Source organism: Amphibalanus amphitrite, unplaced genomic scaffold (genome assembly GCF_019059575.1).
Source record: "Amphibalanus amphitrite isolate SeventyFive unplaced genomic scaffold, NRLGWU_Aamphi_draft 001074F_arrow, whole genome shotgun sequence".
NCBI classification, from domain to species: Eukaryota; Metazoa; Arthropoda; class Thecostraca; order Balanomorpha; family Balanidae; genus Amphibalanus; species Amphibalanus amphitrite.
In genome coordinates, this window is record NW_024882568.1 from 126368 (window position 1) to 147022 (window position 20655).

Sequence of the window (20655 nt, forward strand, 5' to 3'; positions counted from 1 at the left end):
ATAAAAGCGGAACGTTGTAGAGATGGCTCATCACCAGCCAATCGGTTCGAGGACTACATAAAAAAGACAAAGTGCAATTTCCTACCAAGCTAAATTGATGCAGGTTCAACACGGTTGAACAGGCCTGTATAATGTGTATTGGTACATACCTTCTATTGCACTACGCCATCAACTGACCTCTTGTGGCAACTCTCGGAATTACACACACAGTCTTGCCTGCATCGCTGAGTGCAGAGGACCCACCAACTTCGCACACACTCCAAAGTTCCCGTCATGACACTCGGACTACGACTACGCGCACATTGTAGACACGGTGGCGACGAGCTGGTGATCTAGGAAGACATCGATAAGACGTGGTGAAGTGGACGTGGGAGGAAACATTGCAAAATCAACTTCTTTTTTATACAGTGGAAACGTTTTATGAATCACGAAAGGAGCGAAAACTGAGAAAAGCCCAAAGAGCGAAGGCAGAAGAGCCTTCGACGCTCTCAGATTATCTAAAGACCTGAATAGCAAATCGTCCAATAAAAGTCACCAGGTGACGAAAAAACGCTCAATGCCAGGCGACATGAGATATGAGGCATTCTATCTTTCAAAACGTTGTGTGACTGATTTTTCATTCGTCATGGACAACGAAGACGCAAGTTTTCACAAAACTGTTTTTGTTTGCCGTCGCACAGCCAATATGATTTAAATATTCGACTCATCCAAACATAATAGGGTTTAGCGAATTATGCTGCAATTACACCAATATCCAGCCACTGCCATTGTAACATTACTGACATCTGACAGCAAGTCATTCGGCAACTAGAGACTACTGGAAATGCGACACGTCTAGCGTCAAGTCTTATGAGATCTGCTCATCTACACAGCCTTATGTAACATGTACACCTATCACACGGGGTGGTGATCATTGACTAGAACACTTTGGTCACTACTGGAGGCTCAGCTCCAATGCGTTCCTACCAGGGAAACACATCTATGTCCGTATCACTTCAACGAGATCATATGGTGGGTAGAGCATCACACACACGGAGTAAAAGCGTCGAGCATTAGTGATTCGAGGCGTCTTCCCATATTCGGAATGGGAAGACGAGGCGTGCAACAATAAATATTCCCCTTTCCGACTTTCATTCGGCCTTTGTGTAGCCAATTCCGCAAGTATGGAAGGAATGCGCCCATTTAGCTTTCCCGTTACTCCCGGAAAGTTCTACTAAGTCACTTACAGTTTGCTTACAGTTCTACTCAGTCAGGTCCAAGAGGCTCAAGCTCAAGCGAACTCAGCTGAATTATTTGCTCTACGGCTGACCATGTAATCGCCGGCGCTAAATCCAAAATAACACAACTGCGCAATCTTATACAAGTAAAGCGCAGATGTGGATGACGGGTAAATGCGTTTACTCTGAAAACTGCATACGGCCAGCGTCAGTGTCAAGCGTTACTCGCCCTCAACAATCGAACAAAGCTTTGAGATATAGCTTCCACTACCAGACACCACAATCCCTCCCCCGGCCTCCCCCTCAGGGCTCCTCGGCGCTCCTGGTGCCGCCGCGCGACTCCTGGGAGCTCCTGATGGTCGCCTTCCAGGGATCCTCCAGCTCGCCGATTGCGGTCACGGGCGTCTCCTCGTCCTCGTAGGGTGGCGAGCGCAGACAAAAGCCCTCGCTACCGTCCGGGTGCATGGCGAACAGGGTACGCTCCAGCTCCGTCACCTTGTGAGGCTTGACGTGGTGCATCTCGCGCATATCGGCCACCGGGAACCAGGCCGCCTCCTCCGGCGGGATCACGTTGATGCCGAAAAACCTGGCACAGGGGCAGATTTATAATAACGAAAGTGGTTGGATGAGACTCAGCTAGCTAGTCTGCAATGTTGTTAGGAAAATATGCCTGTAAAAGCTTTGCAACCTGACAAGAAAATCGTATAAAATCAAACCATATCACTCGTTTGTCAATAACTTTAAAAACCAAGAGCTATATTTAAAAGTTACTTACTTCATTGCCGGGTTATCTTTTTATCATCTCCACTTACTTGGCTATGGCCACTCCGGGCAGCCAGAGTGCCGATACGAGCACCAGGACGCAGATCAGCCCCCAGGCCCAGTGAGGCCACAGTTTGGTCACCACCATCGCGGCCTCAGCGTCCCACGCCTGGTATCTGCGGCACAGGAGGCAATCACAGATAGGTGACTCGACGTGGGTCATATTAAAGAAACAGGGGACGCAGGTTGTCACAGCTCAATCAATTTTATTGATAAATCCATCATCGTGCCAGAAACTAAACAGCACACTTGCACGTATGGTATAGATTATAAATCCGCTTTGAAGAAGGCCAAACACATTTATGTGATTGTTCATGGTGCAGTACTAGGGGAAGCGGGGGTAACACCGCCCCCCTAAGCTTTTCGCCAAAATGAGAGAATATGTGTGAAGTCTCTTCATCTTGGTAGTTATTGTCTTGGTTACAATATTTAAACATTTGCTCACGTGTTTTAGGTACTTATTTTGCATGCTCCTAAAAGCTTTTCATGTATCACGACTTTTAAAAATACCTTGCTTATTTGCCGCCTAAACCCCGCCACCGGTGTTGATGTTAACCCAACCCATCCCTACGAAAGCTTTTAATTGTTCAGAGATCGCGTGCGATGAGTTTCCTGTCGGTAAGTGGTATTTTCGCAAATAATCGGTAATGGACACCTAAATAGGTATAGGCAGGCGCGGATCCGGGGGGGGGGGCGACGGGGGCGGCCGCCCCCCCCCCCCCCGCCATCCGAAAAAGGCGCCCATATCCCGCGGCAGAGAGGGCGCCCCGAGCAGAAGAGCGGCGACACAGCAAAGGTTCAGCAGAAATAGGGCGCCTCCAGCAGAAGTTGGGCTCACCAAGCAGGAGAGTGACGCCCAATTGCCTATTCCCAGCAGATGAGAGTCGCCCCAGCAGCAGATGGGCGCCCCCAGCAGAAGGGCGCCCCCAGCAGAAGAGGGCGTCTCGTTACAAGAATATAAAACACCTTCTGTTCAAGAGGGGCGCCCCTGGCAGCGGAAGGGCACCCTTAGCAGGAGACGTGTCCCCCTGAAGAGGAGCGACGCCCCAGCAAAAGGAGAGAGGCGCCCCCATTCCGAGAAGAGGGGCGCCCTGACAGCAGCTGGGCGCCCCAGCAAAAAAGGAGCCCCATAGTAAGAAAATGGGTGCCACTGGCAGAAGAGGGGCGCCCCAGCAGAAGAGAGGGGTCTCCAGTAGGAGACGGGCGCCCCAAGCAGAAGAGGGGCGCCCCAGCAGAAGAGAGGCGCCACAGCAAAAGTTAATCAGAAATAGGCAGCCTCCAGCAGAGGTTGGGCCCGCCAAACAGGATATGGGCGCCCCATTGACAATATCCGGCAGAAGACAGACGCCCCAGCAGCAGATGGGCGCCCCCGGTAGAAGAGGGGCGCCCCATTACAAAAAGAAAAGGAGTATATTCTACCAAGAGGGGCGCCCCTGACGACAGCGGAAGGGCAACCCCAGCAGAGGGGCGGTGCCCCAGTAAAAGGAGAGGTGTGCCCCGTTCCGAGCAGCAGAGGGTCGCCTCGCCCCAGAAAAAAAAACAGGAGCCCCATAAGAAGAAAAGGGGTGCCTCTGGCAGAAGAGCGACGTTCCCCGCAGTGGAAGGGCGCCCCCACAAGAGTGGCGTCTCCAGCAAAAGAGAAGTGCCCCCTGCAAGAGAGGGGCACCCCACCAAAAGTTGGGCAGAAGTGGGGCGCCTCCAGCAGAATTTGGGGTCGCCAAACAGGAGAGGGTCGCCCTATTCACAGTAGAAAAGACTCCTCAGCAGCAAAGGGGCGCCCTAACAGAAAAGGTGCACTCGTAGTAGAAGTGGGACGCATCAGGAAGAAGAGGGGCACTTCTAGCAAAAGATGGGCGTCCCAGATAAGTGGGCCGCCTACAGCAAATTGGTCGTTCTTAGAAGGAAGAAATGAGGCGACTTAAGCAAAGTGGGTCTCTCCATAATGGATTAGGCGATCCAAGCAGAGGTTGGGCGCCCCCGGGAAGTGAGGCATACCAGCATAAGTGAGACGCTTCCAGAAAAAGGACCGGGAGGAGGAGGACTGCACCAGTAAATGGAGGTCACCTTTTTGCTAATATCTTTTGCTAGGGTAGCGGTGCCCATCTACGACTTTTAACCCGTGCCGTGCTGGTGGTCTGAGTTTTCCGTGTCCTGCTGGGGAGGGGGGGGGGGGCACACTCCCTCGTCTAATTCGGCTCCTGGGCCGCGTAGTGACACGCGATAAGCGGCATTCGAAAGATCGTCAAAAAACAGGACGAAAACAAAACGGTCATTTTTTAGGTCAGGTCGAATGTCAGGTCACCAGAGGTCATCAAAGGTAAAATGTTGCCTGTTTCAACATTTTTCCGTTTTCGAAGCAGCGGCACATAACTCGGAAACCAATAGAGCTATAGCGCCGCAGAAAAGCGCATTCGATAGCCCTTTTAAAGGTGTTTCTGCAAGCTGCGCTCAGATTTGACCTCAGGTCAACGGTTTAGCCTTCAGAGGGCAAAAGACTAAAAATAGCCTTTTTACGAACAATGTTTTCCTGCAATAACTTTTGACTCAAGAGAGTCTCGACATTACGTTTGTCAGCATTGCGTTTCTGTCGTCGAGACACGTCGAACAAACTAAAGGTTGACCTTATGAAGGGTAATTTTGAGAATTTGACCTCAGGTCAAGGTCATGACCTGACCGGGAAAGGTCATGCTGCATAGCAGTCGATGCGTATCGTCGAGCTAAACACAGCCGAGGTGTTTTTATCGTTCTAGCTTGAATCTATCAAAAGTTATTTAAAAAAAAAAACTGCTGCGGACCTTTCATGACATGGGATGACCTCTAGGACATAATGAGTGGTCACACTAGGTGCAATGTTCTTATTCAGTGTGTTAATTACATATGTATCCCAATGCTTGATATTGTCTAGAATGGCGCTCGTCCAAAAGAGATGCCTTTCAGTTTTCTCCCAAAGACTTAATTATACCTACCTACCTAATGGAGACGTCGCACAACTGACCTGACCTTAGGTCACAGATATCGAAATTCCGAGATATACATTTCATGAATAGTGTTGCTTTCATCAATCGCTGAAAGGTTCAAAGCAATCGTTCAGTCGGTATAGCAATGGTAAGCATTTGAACTTTTTCTTAGGCTAGGTCACTTGGCATAACCTGGTGACCTGACCTTCCATCACCCGCGTCAGACATTTTTACAACATGTGCAAAAAAGATGCATGATAAGGTATGCTGAAAATGGCGGCGCTGCGCGCAGCCGTTTTCCAGATATTTGCGAAAAACCTGAGGGGGGGCGCAATAACGCCCCCTAGCACGGCGCGGGCTTTTAGCTCCCGATTTTGACGGTTTGGCGCCCCCTTTGTATGGAGCGCCCCCGGATCGCCAGGTCGCCCCCATTTCGACTTGCCGCCCCCCCTCCCGAAAATTCCTGGATCCGCCCCTGGGTATAGGTTCATCAGCTGTTTGCCAGTTTTATACAGCTGGCAAGTGCTTGGTCGGGATGCATGAAAAATATAAAGTAAAAAGTCAAATAAGCTGCTTATTCCCGACTAAGGAACATCTACGAACATAAATAAAGTGTGTCTTTGGAATTTCATCACTTATCACGCTACGAACAGGAAACACCGCAACCTCAATTGGGGTAACACCGCCACGGGGTGGCGGTGTTCCCCAATAAGTGATCACAAGCAAAAATCGCCAGCGGCAAGGATGTACTACACGGTTCAAGCAAACCTATCTTACTGGACAAAGCCGATCAGTTATTTTTCGATGTAATCAAGTAAATCAAAATGAGTCTCTACTTAAAGACATTCAAAAGTGCTCCCAACTCATCGAATTTTTATAAGAGAATGTGCATTTTTCTTTAAATGCCCACAATGAGCTTCGATTACACTGAAACACCGGAACACAAATCAGAAGACGCTTACCTTCGTGCGGTTAATAGGAAATAACGGATTTTTACACTTTATAGTTCATACTTTCGCCGCCAGATGGGGTGGCGGTGTTTCCCACAGTGGCGGTGTTCCCCCCGCTTCCCCTAAATTCGTCCCAATATTTAATGCCCTTTGAGAAATTGTGAATTAGTCCAATCACCTTGGTCCTTTTGTACGATTCTATGATAAAAAAAAAACTGAAACAAAATTTCAGGAATGAACTCATCCGGGTCTCTCGGTCACGCTCCCAGCGGCCACGCATTTTACATTCAGAAGATGAGTGCATAAAAGAGCGATTTATGCTGGTCATAAATAACCAGGCCTTTGTCTATTAGGTCACACGGTCGATAGGGGCAGGCTGTTGCTTGTCCGCCAGAAACTATAGCTATATAAACGGCTTTCAACTTCTAGAACGCAGAGATTGCGGAAATATGCTTTATTATACGTTGTTGACAAACCTCTTCTTCAAACGAACCGTTTTAGGTACCATCTTTTTTCATATTAAATGGGAATGTGCTATCGTTGGTGACAATATTCACAGTTGCACAGAAGTTATCATTCAACAGTTGATATTTGAAGTTTGGATTTCATCCTGCTGGGATCTGCATTTGATTGGGGATATGCATACGTACCCTGCCCCGTCCATTAGGGTTTTGATAATGGAGGCCACCAGAATGACAATCATGGTGAAGGGCGAGAGGTACTTCCAGCAGAACATCCAGTACCAGTGAGGACGCTTCCCCGTCATCATCTCAATGTCGTCACAAAATCTGAAACGTACAAATAAATATTACAAACTGAACACAAAATGACAAATTTCTGCTACTGTTAAGTTTCAGCGCATAAGCTAACAAATCCGAGCTTCCGTGAGATGAAAGGTACCTAATTTGAATTGCCTTTTTCCGTGCCTTTACTTTTACAAATAAATAAATAAATAAATAAATAAATAAATAAATACGACACTTGTGACATCCGATTGCAGTCGACATACTGTCATCGAAGAGATCAATATTTACGGAGAAGTCTGCCGTGATGAGGTGGGCACAGCGAGCCCCCTAATCCCAGATCAAAGACTTGAGCGAAGCTCTTGTGAAAGGTGTCACTCCCCGATCTCCTCACGGCCTCATATTGCCCATCTCACCTACCTCCTGAGGCCGTAGACCCAAGCGATTCCGATACATTCGGACAGGGCGATGATCAGCAGCGGCAGGTTCCCGCTGAAGTCGTCGAACAAGATGAAGAGGTAGTTGCCGGCCCCGTGAGCGAAGACCATGGACAGCAGACAGCATATAATGCAGATGATGCCTGTGAGGGAGACACGGCGATGCAGTAACTAGTAAGCAAAGATCAGCAGAGACTATCGCTGAATGTTGAAGCTGGATCCTACACAACGAAAAAGTAAGAATGCGCTTGGCAGCAGCTGGGTTAAAAACATATTTCTTGGGTCATGGAAGGCTAGGACCGTTTCCTTTTAGTCCGGTACTTGCTAAAACATTACCAGGTCAATCATGCGACAAGCTCCATAAGCAATACCGTTGGGATTAAAGAAGCTAAAACGAAAATCCCTCATACGGCCGCTGTTGAGCAGCCCACATTATCACCATGTCACAAATACAAATGATGCCACGATGAAGCAGCTGGCTCGTGCCGCTGTCGCCCACCTGTCAGGATCTCCTTCCGCAAGTTGGGGAACAGCCTCAGGTCGACGATGGAGGTGATGACGCCCTCCAGGGTGCCGAACTCGGAGTCGATCCCGAGCGTGAACAGCATCAGGAAGAACAGGACCGACCAGAAGGGCGCCGCGGGAAACTGGTTGATGGCCTCGGTGAACACGATGAACGCCAGACCGGTGCCCGAACTAGACTAGAAACAAAATGGACAGCGATGTAGGATGAATAGAATCTCGAGAACAATAAAAACATGTGCACAGAAACGTTTGTAGGTTTGTGAAGAGGCGACACTGATATAAAGACGTCAAAGATGATATCCTGATGGGCTGGGCGTCAGTCAAATAATGATTAAAAATAATTACAAGAAAAATCGTAACCATTCAGTTTCAACGTCTTCAGCTTCAACAAGAAAATTAGGAACCCAGAGCCATAGGAGCACATCCTTCAGCCGACCCGAGTCGTTACTCACGTTGGCCAGCTCTTCGTCGAGGTCGCAGACGCGCAGCTGCCTGAAGATCCTGTTGTAGACCTCGGGCGGCACGGTGACCTCGGGGGCGGCCGTGGTGACGCCGCCGCTGACGCCCAGGTAGCTGACCAGGCTGGCGTTCAGCTCCAGCTCCCGCTGATGCAGACACTTGTTGTGGGTGTTGTGCGCCTTGAAACCTGGGAAAGGGCGATACGGGTGTGTGGAATGCAAGCTGATATACCATGAACGTCTTCAGATCCAGCTTTCTCCATTTATAAGAATTTCTCCCCAAATTGCTTCGCCTCTAGCCACCTAACCTCACAAGATCATTCTGTTTACCCAGCTTCCCACGTCGTCCTACCCCCACCGCCTCACCGAGCACGGAGAAGACCACGATGCTGGCGAACATGGCCGTCCCGGCGTTCAGAAGGCCGATGGCCACCGCGTCGCGGAACACGTTGTTGTTGGGCGGGTTGTACGACGAGAAGGCGATTAGGCCTCCGAAGCCGAGCCCGAACGAGAAGAAGATCTGAGTGCCGGCCTCCAGCCACACCACCGGGTCGGTCAGCATCTTGAACTGCGGTAAGAGACGGAGAGGGTCCGAGAGATCAAACAATGATGCTACGGTGGTGTGATAAAAGCAGTGAGCAAAACCTCGTCAACCTTCTTTCGTCCCATGTCTTCCCATTGACTCACTTTTCGTGTATCGTACCGCTTTAACCCTTTACCGGGCACCCATAGAAATAATTGGAAATCCATTCTTCTGGCCCTAGATCATGTTAATTTGAACCTTTGTAAGACTTTTTTGCTCATGTGATTGTTTCGAGAACTTATGTTTCCAGTGCAAATCACGACACTTTGAAGTGCTGAAATATGGGGCCTCGCCAGCCTACGGTCAAACTGCCATCGTAAATTCACTTGCAGGAAAATTTACTTGGTACCGAAACCAGTACCTATTTATACTTCAGTAATCATTATTTATACTTCAGTAATCAAGCACCCCCCATGGTGCTGCCGGACAATATGCTCGCTACAGGCAACACTCGCACATAACTGCTAAATGTAATGTATTTTCCACTGAGGGGCAGGTGAACATTGCACACTCTGCTAGGTCCAATGCATCACACTGAAATTCACCCTGCTAGAAAACATTTTCATGGCACACCAGAAATCACTTTTGCCCCACTGAGGCACAGTCATACCCTGAAAGCCCTGAATGTCCTGAGTTCTGAATACCCTGGATACCCTGAATGCCCTCCAGGCATTGTTACCACGACACACTAAGAACCGCCCACGGAGGCAACGCGTTGCCTCCGTGGGCGGTTCTTAGTGGTGGGCGTTGCAACGCCCACCTTGCACGCCCTTTAGGCAACGCGTTCATGGTACTGCAAGAAGCAGTTTCTTTCTCCATTCAAACACAGGTGCACCTTGCACACCCTGCAGAGGAAGTTAGAGCGCATGATGTGCCCCTTCTTGCTGCAGAACTTGCAGGTCTGACGTGTCACATACATGGGAACATGGAACAGCGTTGTGTCGAAGCGCACTGAAGCAGCCGGCGTATGGCTGCGGTGTCCCCGAACGGCTGGAGGGATGTCAGCGCTGCTGCTGGGGACTGCGGATGTCACCGAGGTTCTCAGCAGGGGCCGATGGACTGTTGGGTTCCTGCAGCGGGCTGCGTAGAATACTTCGATCCGGAGGTCCTTCAGTGACATCCCAGTTTCGTTCAGGGCTTGGCAGTCTCGGCGGTATAGGAGCCAGGCATTGGTGAGACCAGATGTCAATCACGTATGCGAAGAGCCGCATATACCACCTTTTCGACTTCATCGGTGTTCTGTACAGGTAGATCAGCATGTCACTCTTGTCGATTCCCCCCATGTTGGCGTTGTAGCTCTTTATCACTTCTGGGCAGGGAACATCATCCTTCTTCTTTGTTTCATTGCTGTACCTCTGGCAGGTAGTCACTGGCTCCACCCCCAGGTCAGTGGACAGCATTGTCACGCTTGTTGTCCTTCCACCGGACTGCCAGAATACCGTCATCACTTGTGACGTAGTCAATGCTGCCACGGGGGACGCTCTTCTTCTCCATGTCCTTCACTGACTTCAGGGGAGGCTTGCCGATCCTGTTGTCTCGCGCAGTTCCTGTGTACCTGCAGCCCTTCCCCTGCAGGTACCTCACGAGCTCCAAGCTCGTGAAGTAGTTGTCCGCGAAGACGACAGTGGTTGATGACAAGTTCATGGTGCTGACCAGGGCAGCGACTATCTGGCTGGTGACTCCCATGGCTTCTTCTGCTGAGGTCATGGTGACACCATGGCTCTGCAGAGTCGTCTTGCCTTGATACAGCACCATGTCATGGACGAACCCATCCTCGGAGGCTCTGGAGAACAGCTTGAATCCCCACTTGTCTGGCTTGTTCCTGATGTATTGCCTCAGATTGCCCGCGGTCTTGCCCTTGTAGCCCACCATCACCTCGTCGATGGACTGCTTGCTGGTTTGGGGCACGCTCTGGAACGATGTGTTGATGAAGCTGAAGAGCGGTCGTATCTTGAAAAAGCGACCTGCTCGTGAGTTGTCGTTGAAATGCAGTGTCCTCCGCAGCAGGCGAAACCTCTTCGAGGACATCACTTCAGCCACTTGGGGAACCCTGAGTTTCATAGACCAGTAGTCTTCCAGTGATGGAGCTTCCATGACACCCATGTACAGCAGCACAGCGACGAAATTCACGATTTCGTCATCGGTGGTAGAGAAGGTGGTGTTCACGTCCTTTTGGGTGGCATAAAGGTTGGTCTGGTATGCGATGTGCCGGACCATCTGCTCACTGAAGAAGGTGAAAAAGTACTGCTGTGGACTCCTCACATAGAGAGGCGCCGGGTGCTCAAAAGCTGGCAGAGCTGGATAAGAGACGTCCACTTTCTGCCAAGTTGTAGGCCTTGCAGGCACCTTCTTAGTCGTTGGCCTTTTTGCCTTCTTGGATGCTGGAGGCCTGCTGATTCCCCCCTCTTCTTCCTCGTCCTTGTCCTCTTCGACATCCTCGTCCTCGGACGACTGTGCCTCCATCATTTGGAGTGAGGGCCTGGCACGCTTCCCCTTGGTGGTAGGAGGCGCATCACTGGGGCCTGGAGTCTCGGGGTCGTGGAGGCGTTGTGGCAGAAAGTCAGGGTCGGCTACGTCGTCGTCATCGTCCAGGCTGTCGTCATCACTGACATTGGCACTGGCTGGCACAATGGCGCGGCCATGGTGCTCACTGCGGCGGCTGAACATTCCCTGAGGCAGCTGCAAAAAGAAGAATTGTTGGGTTGCTCAAACAAATCCCATAAATTACAAAAGTGACGCCCCGATATGACAGGATAGAATGTAGGATAGTTCTACATTCGATCCCCCCCCCCCCCCCAGTCAATGCCGGCCGCCAGCCGGCCTACGTGGCAGGGGCTCCGATTTTCCGCCACATAGGTGTGCCATAGCAACTGCAGGGGGGGGGGGGGGCGTACATACCAGTGATCTTCACAGACCATTCAGTATAAGTCATTATAATGTGTTATACATGTGCCACTATCAAAAATGATGATTGCCCTAGATGGGGCATATGTCTATATATGGGGTCTTCCCAAAAATACCAGTTTTATTGTAGTCGGGTGTATGTCCATTTATGGGACCTTCTGCCGTAAACAATGCCGTCTGTGAAACGGGCGCATGTCTATATTTGATCATCGCAATATTTGCACATCAATTAGACCACTTCCCAAAACGTTTCAGTAAATGTCGCGTTTATCACTGTTTGCCGCACATATTGAACTCTTATTATGCACACTTTCATCAACTTACCGACATCATGAACAGAGGTAGGGTCTGAGGTGTCTGAAGCAAGCCGGCGCGCGGAACAGACTTTCGCGATTTTGGATAGGGCCGAAGTTTGCAAGGGTGGTACCAAATCCCAGAGCAATGACAGCTGTGACGTCACGGCCTACGATGTCCCCTGAACCTCGCTGATTGGTCGGATGTGTATGATGGCCTTGGAAAGATACGTCGGGTGGCTCCAGGGCGCCCGAAGGGGTGCTCCGTGAAGTGCTCATATACAGTTCCCTGCCCGATAAAGGGTACTTGTTCTTCTAAATACAATCGCCATGACTGCGCTGATAATTGGTTTAGTTGGCGTTAACTTGGTAAACACGAAAAAGTGTTCTCGGAGGCGGATGTATATATGGTGAACTCTAAAGGCGGCCGCACACTAGGCCATTCGGCGGGCGACATTCCGCAAAAACGCAATTCCGTGGCGACATTACGCTTTCGTGGACGCCGAATCAGCTGCCGAAACGACAAAATTATCAGCCTTTTTCGTTTTTTTTTTTTTTTTTGCTCCGCCAGCCTAAAGCCAGTCTGGAGCCGGGGGTCATTACATCTGGCAATTTTGGCCAGGAACAAAGTTTTACGTTAAGCCGGTTTATGTGAACCCGGAAGCAATAGCAACGTGGGAGCCTATCCTTAGTGTGTGTGAGCAAATCTAATGGGGGAACTTACTTTTGCCGAAGTGCCGAAAAAGCCGGAACAAAACACAGATGAAGAAACGGTAACATTTATTTACATCACATATTCATACACTTGTGTAAGGTGTCAGTGTACTGGTGTGGAGTGTATTGGTCAGGGAAAAAGTCCTAAATAACAAAAAACCTGACGCCTATTGCAAAGAATTATCAGCCGACCGCTGCCAGCTAGCTGTCCGCGGGTAGAGTGCGCATGCGCGCGAACAGCCGCGGAGTTGCGGAAAAAGCTGGACCGGTTCAGCTTTTTCCGCGGCGACGCCGCGGACACCCGAAATTGTGGAACTTGAAACTCACCAACTATTGATGGAGCAGCCGAGAAATAGACTTCACTTGATAAAAAATCGTAGCGGCACTTCTTTCCCCATATTAAATGGTTTTTATACACTTCATTGGTTATTCCAATAATGGGTTACTATGTGCCCCTCCACAATTGTCTTTAGGTTTCTTGCATTTGTCGACAAACACGATTGTTTACATTAATCACGAGCTTTATTTTTTTTGCAACTTCCTCCAGAAATTATGTCAAATTAATAGATATTCAAAACTTTATCCAGAATTGGAGGATCAAAAGCATGCGATAGCATGCTTTTGCATCCGGAAATTCCCATTGGTGGGTCGCTGAAGAAAAGTTCGGCCAAGCCTGTTTGTCAGTATGTGAGTGAGTATGTGAGTGAGTATGTGAGTTTGTCCAAGCTTTTTTGGACCTGGAGTCAAAATGGGTGGACCGATCGGGACGAAAGTGAGACCGTTCGATTCGTCTCCGGCGAGGTAAACTTTTGGTGCTGGCCTCGGTTCGCTCAGTGCTTCGTGGCACATGCTATTCCGTTTCAAAGTTTCGGTGACACGAAATTTTTTGTCAAGGCTACAGGTCAATCCGAGGTCACGGGCAAAGCCACACTGGCGGGACACATCGGTAACACCTTGAACCAGTTTCCAGGGGGGTCACCGTCTGCGAGGGGTGCAGGCTGCACGTGCTGGGGGCGGAAAACCGTTTTGACGTGAGGTCCTCTGGCTCAAAGAAATTTTGAGCTATCAACCTCAAAATCGGTTCAATGGTAGTCCCAGGCAAGGCCTCCAAAATAGTGCACATTTGGTTGAGCTAAACTCCGTGGTGCATGAGCTATGCACGTGCAAGCCGATTGCACCCCTTCGTACGTTGCCACGCCTGCAGGGTAAACGGCAGCTCTAACTGGTTCAAAACTTGCAGGTCATAAGAAGAATACATTGAGTCATGACATTCCGGCGAGATAATATCCTAGGGGTGCAAGCTGCGCGTGCGGGGGGCGGGTAACGGTTTTGACTAGGGATCCTCTGATCCCGGGAAACGTCGATCTAGCGACACAAAAGTCGGTACACTGATAGAACTAGACACACGCTACATGATGTTATGAAAATGACTGCACTGGGGTGCCTGGGACATGAACTATGCACGTGCAGTTAGTTCATATCTTACTCTAGGTAGATCTCCGCACCAATCTCACGTGCTTTCAAGCATTTCATGGATGTTTCGTTTGGTTTCAGGTTCAGTCCAAGCTCAGTCTGGGTTTCGGTGGTTTGGCCCGGTGTGTGCCCTCAGTACCGTTCCTCCAATTCTGGCCCAAGGCAACGCAAGAGCGCTGCCGGCATCTAGTTGTACAGAAATATAGCATAATCGCATTAAATAAGCAAATATTGTATTTGCTTTAATGTATTTAGTTTGCATTCGTTTATATTTATCATAAAATGTTTCACATAAAGTTCCTGAAAATACTAAGTAGAAAATCGCACCGCCGAATGGTCCTGTAAACTGCTGAAAACAAGCGGAAAGCCGCTGTAGGAATGTCGCCCGCGACATTCCGCTTTTGCGGAATCTCGCCCGCCGAATGGCCCAGTGTGCGGCCGCCTTAAGAATGTTTGGTTATTTATTTGTTCCTGCTCCCGGTTCAGCTCTGTCGTAAGCATGCATGCGTCGCAACTGCAAATTCTGTCGTAAGCAGCTGTACTGGCAGCTCGGAACAAAAAAGGGTATTTCAATTTAAAATGAAAATTTGAAGGCGAGAGCTACAAAAAAGTCGAAGCAAGTGCAAGATCGCCTTTCCTTATCCATATTAAATGGAACAAGATGTCAGGCGTCAGCCACTTTTCATCCAGTGTTGAGCTTTGAATTTTTGAAACGTACCTACACAGAAACATACATCGTCTTATTTAGCTTGAAGGCAGGGGATATTTATGAAATCTGATGACCAAGAGTTGTAAACCAAAATTAAAATTAAAATCTAATTCTTTTTTGTCGGCCGTCCCAGCAAAAAACTCAGGGGATATATTGATTTCTTGCACCCCACCGTTCTTATCACACAATGGACGTTGGTGATAACTCACGTCAGGCGTGAAGAGGTGTCGCAGACCGTCCTGCATGCCGTCCAGCAGCATCCCGCGCACGAAGAAGATGAACAGCACCACGTACGGAAATGTGGCCGTCACGTACACAACCTGCGATCCGAAAAGGCAGCTTAGGAGACGTCTGACGCCTCGATGTCATTGAGTTAACGGGCGATGTTGATGATAATCAGTTGGAGGCTGTAATAGCGTATGGACTTGTGCAGTTAGTCCGCTTTAGAATGAAAAAGTCAATTCAGCAATTCAACAGTGTTTCCACTTTTACAGCATTTCCTACACCTAGCTGCATTCAGCCCCACCATCACACTGAATTCAAGCCATCCGGCACTGACCTTTCCCGACGAGGCGATTCCCTTGGCCATGCAGAGATAGGTGAGGACCCAGGCCACCACCAGACAGCTGCAGATGTGCCAGTTGAAGGCCTCCGGGGAGTTGACGTCCTCAGAGATATCCAGCGTTTGGCGGTACCAAAAGTACTCGGTAGGGCTGCTGGCCTGGATGAATGTTTGTTAGCTTCATGCCATACCACATGCATTCGCAGTTCGCATCTGCCGTTTATTGTGTGTCCCGTAAAAGTGGTCGAATACAAACCAAAAGTGGTCGAATACAAACCAAGCCCGCTTTAATTCTATGTGTATTATTTGGCTGATGAATTGAAAGAATCAACATCACTTGGCTGATGGGAATTAATATGCACACTTAGCACATCGGTTGACCGACGATGAAACGTGGTAGTATACAGTACAGAGGGATGATATTGTAAATATTCTCACCTCGCACTCCTCATTGATAACGTAAGACTTGTTCGGAAAGTATTCTTTCGGGCATTCAGACCAAGGTAAATGCGCCGAAAAACTCTGAAATGCGAAAGTAAGCATAGTAATAAAATGAAAAACATATCCATCCTTAAAAAATGATTAAAGCCAATGATAGGAATAATTTGCTCTCTCGCACCAAAGGTTGATATCCTCATATTCGAGCTGTGCATTATTGGCTCACATTAAACATGTAGTAGAGGCACGAGGTGATTGTATTTTATGTTCTATGACTCACATGGAACATGTAGTAGAGACACCAGGCAATAATGGTGTTGTAGTAAAGCGCCACGTTCAGCGACACGAAGCAGCTGGCCATGCCGATGCCGCCCAGGTAGGGAGACACCTGGTTCCACACCCCGATGGCGCCCTTCCGCAGCCTCTGGCCCACCGCCAGCTCCAGGTAGAACACCGGGATGCCCAGGATGAACAACATGATGAAAAACGGGATCAGGAAGGCACCTGGGAAACAAAGGAGAACATGCGAGAACAGGAAAGCCGAAGGCGTTTGCTGTCCATTATGACAATCGTTGCAGACGTTTTATTAGTTACTGTACGAATCAAAGGTTCATACACCGTTCAAATTTCATATATTTTTCATTTACCTTATCTCTTATAGTATATGTCTGAGCTCAAAAACAAGCTTAAGTTCAACATGTCTAACATGCTTATACATGAATCCATAAGTTCTTAGGGAGAGACGCCGTTCGGTAAGTCAAAGCAAATCGGCTCTGGGGAAACCCGCCTCTGCTGACGCGCCTTCAGACGTAAGCTGACATAAGTTGACATACCTCCGCCGTTTCGCTGAGTGAGATAGGGAAACCTCCAGACACTGCCCAGGCCGACGGCATAGCCGATGGTGGCCAGCAGGAACTGGAGCTTGTTGTCCCACGACTCCCGCTCCGGCTCCTGTGTGGGCGATTCGGCACCTTCTGCTTCGAGCTGAAATAATAAAATAAAATCAGATAAAATACTCAACTAGCGCCTTGCTTGGTAAAGGAGGGGGTGTTTGAACATCCGGCCGAGAATATCGGGTTGCTTTTTTTGGAACACCTTATGCGTCTTTCCTGCACCTTTTGTGAAGGTTCCAGTTCCAGGTTTCTCAAAGTCAGGACACCAGGTCACGTCAAGTAACCTCGCCTTATGAAACTTATAATGCTCGTCATAGTCTGACTGATTGAATGATCGCTTTGAACCTTTCAGCGATCGATAAAAGAATTAGTATTCTTAAGGCTTTCATTTCAGAATGTTCATATCGGTGACCTAAGGTAAGGGTGAATTCATAACCCCTTTATAGTAACTCAAAGGGATCAAATTCAAATTGAAATCCGTCTCTATTGGACGAAAGTCATTCTACGTATTCCGAAACATCAGGTAACAGATAAACATGGAATAACAAAGCCAAAAATTGCACCGTAACCTCTCTTTATGTCCCTGAGGTCATATCACGCCATGAAAAAATCTAGCAGTTTTTTACACTAACTTTTGATAAAAACTTGCTGGAGTGATGAAAACACCGTGGGTGTCTTCAGCTTCACGACACGGTTACGTATCAGCCGATACACATAAGGTGTCCGTTTTCGGTCAGGTTATGACCTTGAACTTAAGAAGTTTTAAAGTTGACTTTCAGGTCAAATTATAGTTTATTGCTTCGGCATGTGTCAGCGAGAGGAACACGATGCAGGTAAGATAAATGTCGTGCGAAGTTTGATAAAAAAATGTTGCAGATAGACGAACAGAATCCGATGATAATTACGGATTTTGCTTCGGATCTCACCTATGTGCTGATTTTACCATACCTTTCGCACGAGCTGTCTTCTCCGCGCCCATACGACATCCAAGCTTCTTGTTCTTCGACATGGATTGTATCTACTTTTCTGAATGTGGATCTCCCTGCTCAAGTCTGGTGTAGATTGGAAGTAAACCCGAGGCATCTTGCTGCCTTTCAGGCCTTACGTGCCAGTTTCTAGATGCGTTGCTATCTTGCTATTACCATGTAGAATGCTCGTATGAGAGAAGGCTGAATCCCTTATTCCATATTATAGGTTATCAATGCAGCAACATGACAGAAATGCGTCTCAAGACGGCAGGCGGCAAGACGACAGCTTTCTCACTAGCAGATTCATGCTCAGGAGTTACAAAGACGCACTTGGCGATGTGATGCCAAAACCAACAGCATGTCTTGCAATTACGCTAACAAAGTTATGATATTTGTCATACAAATATCTGAAAAAAAGTGTGCGCAACTAAATAGCTCAGCATAAGAGCATTGTCAACTTTTAGTAGTAGGAATCAAAGCCACATGCCAGAAAGCAAGAATAATTGGTGTAAGCAAGCGTAGATAACTGGTTCAAACCAGTTATCATACTATGGCAAGACGAGCACTCCGCTAATTGGTTCCACTCCTGCAAGTGGTCTTGGCGTTTCAAAACTTTTTCTTGATTTCTGCATTTATGTTTTTAAATGTGAGACTGTTTGTTTCGGTGCTTCTTGTGAAAGAAGCCTTTCTAAATGTCATTGGCATAACGAAATGTTCGTAGAAATATATGAAACATGAGCTTAACTACCAGAATTCAGTAACCTTAGAGGAGGCTTAAGAAAAGTAAAATGAACAGACATTGCAACTAGTTGTTGTCATTATAGTAGATTAAAAAAATATATTTTTGCTCGCAAAACACCGATACGGGCGAGGGTATGATGGATAATATATAAATGTTTTAGGTACCCCCGGGACGACGGTGTGCGAACCGCATTCTGCAAACTCCGCCCCGTTGACCGACCACTGTTCCTGGCTCACCGGGCTCTGCAGTGCAGAGAGCACCGTCCGCAACGCGCGGCACCCCAGCCTTAAAGCTGTGCTACGCCGGATCCTGAACAGCGCCCTCAGTTACAACTTACACGTGTGTTCTGTGGAGGCTAGCAACAACAGGACGCCGCGTGCTCTCCTCAGAAGAGGACTGTGCCTGCAGTGTGGGACGCCACCCACAGACATACTCATTTTGATTTTTGACCTTGACCTCTGACCTTGTAAATTGATCTGATATAATTCTTTTATGAAAATATTTAGATGCAATTAAAGGGACTATCCCACCTTCTAAAATGTTGTTAAAACCAGTTAAATTGTGCCCGACTTTATAGATTGGATGACCAGGAACACGGTTCTGGCATTTATTTTTCATTAAACATCTTAGGCTTCCCATATTCCAAACACAAACTTTCAAATATGTGACGTTACAGCCCAAAATTACCTCCTTCCCCAGGCCACATTACTGTCATAAAGCTGATTCTTTTTACTCTGTAGGCACCACAACAAAGTTCAGACCAAGTTTTAAGCGATTTTTCAACGAACAACCCCATTTAAATCAGAATGACTAAACGAGGTGACGTCACACTAACGGTCGCTCCATGTTGAAGATAGGGCCTTGTGCAAGGCCCATTTTCAAATGAAGGGAACGAATTTCTTCAACACCAAGAGGCCGCGGGGGTTGCAACCTAGATAGATAATGGTTTCTGAACCTCGCCGCAAACTTGGCTATCTCAACTCAAACCCCATGTTAAAGGTGGGATAGTCCCTTTAATTCATCCATACGAGGCAAGAGGCTCTCAGTCTTTGATCCCGTCGCTCACCTTCAGTGCTGCCGGTTCCTCGAAGGCGGCGTTGGTGGCTCCGTATTCGGACTCCAGACCGGACTCGGGCACCAGTCGAGAGCGGAGCTCCAGCATCTCCAGCTTGGTGGACGAGACGGGCTTCAGGTCGCGCGAGCTGCGCCTCTTCACCAGGTGGGCAGGGTTCGACATGGTTTTTTGGCGAGGGGAGGAATGGATGAGGTGTTCAGGAGGTCATTCAAACAGGTGTCTGAAGTGCAGTTGTGTGGGGTCAGGCCAAAAGATAAGTTATGCGAGAAGTGAAAACACAGAACTTTAGCTTCAAGAAAATAGATAAAATGTCTGAAACATATGGCTGAAGATCCCTTTCAGGAGCTGAAGGAAACTGGAACACGATATGAAGAAACTACAACTTATCACAGCTTTGTACTTTTGGTGATAACATTGGCTCTGGAAAACAAAAAGTTATCAAGAAGATATCACCATTTTACGATTATCACAAGCAGGATACCGTCATAAAGTTACGATTAGGCGGAAATTATGAGCACTCCAGGGGTTTGGAAAAGTTCAGGAATCACGCTGGCGGGCCGACCGGCTGGCAGTGACCTGGCTCTGAGTCTGATCGCTCTGATGGCTCTCGGATCGATATTGCCGCCTCTCCGGGCCACCGTCGGGTCACCAGTGACCGCGGGCAGGGCCGTTCCAGACCCAATCTGTCGATAGAGCGCGTGATGACTGATGAGCCATTACAGTTGTATTGTCCCAAGTGGCGCCGATTTATTCCGTGATTAGAGCAAAGCGTGACTGGTGTTCTTGGAAATGGAATAAACGAAGCGTGGCGTTGGAGGGGCATTGCACTTAGTGTCTTTGAAGCTTTATGCATTATAGACTCGCAGAAAGTGGATGAAGAAACCGGAAACGATTTCCGCCTTTTTATTGGTGGGCGATTAGCTACCAAAGAAGATCCGGGACGTGGGCCCTTCACGCGTGCACATGCTTAGCAAGGCCATAGCTTATAGGTACTCCGAAAGCTCAGGACACGGAGCAACCTTTACGTCGTTTTTGATCGACTTTTATTACATGACTCATATGTAACCTTGGTGTGTGATGATATAGATTACACCATAGACCTCTGTGTACCGGTTTACAGAGGTCTATGATTACATATAAACATATGGTCTTTTCGTGCATTTTTCGCCATGATTTGCAAAGCCCATGTTTG

General features: G+C 48.3%; 1 protein-coding gene across 1 annotated transcript; it reads right to left on the minus strand.

Annotated features, from left to right (window-relative positions):
- Window positions 1-114: 114 nt before the first annotated feature.
- LOC122369807 (sodium-dependent neutral amino acid transporter B(0)AT3-like) lies at window positions 115-18241 on the minus strand. Its single transcript, XM_043344829.1, has 13 exons — window positions 17627-18241; window positions 16619-16769; window positions 16066-16289; window positions 15786-15869; window positions 15345-15506; window positions 14995-15105; window positions 8476-8677; window positions 8104-8297; window positions 7626-7827; window positions 7110-7269; window positions 6597-6734; window positions 2030-2155; window positions 115-1803 (listed from the first exon to the last, which is right to left on the minus strand). The coding sequence occupies exons 1-13, from the start codon at window positions 17759-17761 to the stop codon at window positions 1521-1523; spliced, it is 2172 nt and encodes a 723-aa protein (XP_043200764.1). The 5' UTR covers window positions 17762-18241; the 3' UTR covers window positions 115-1520.
- Between the last annotated feature and the right edge of the window lie 2414 nt (window positions 18242-20655).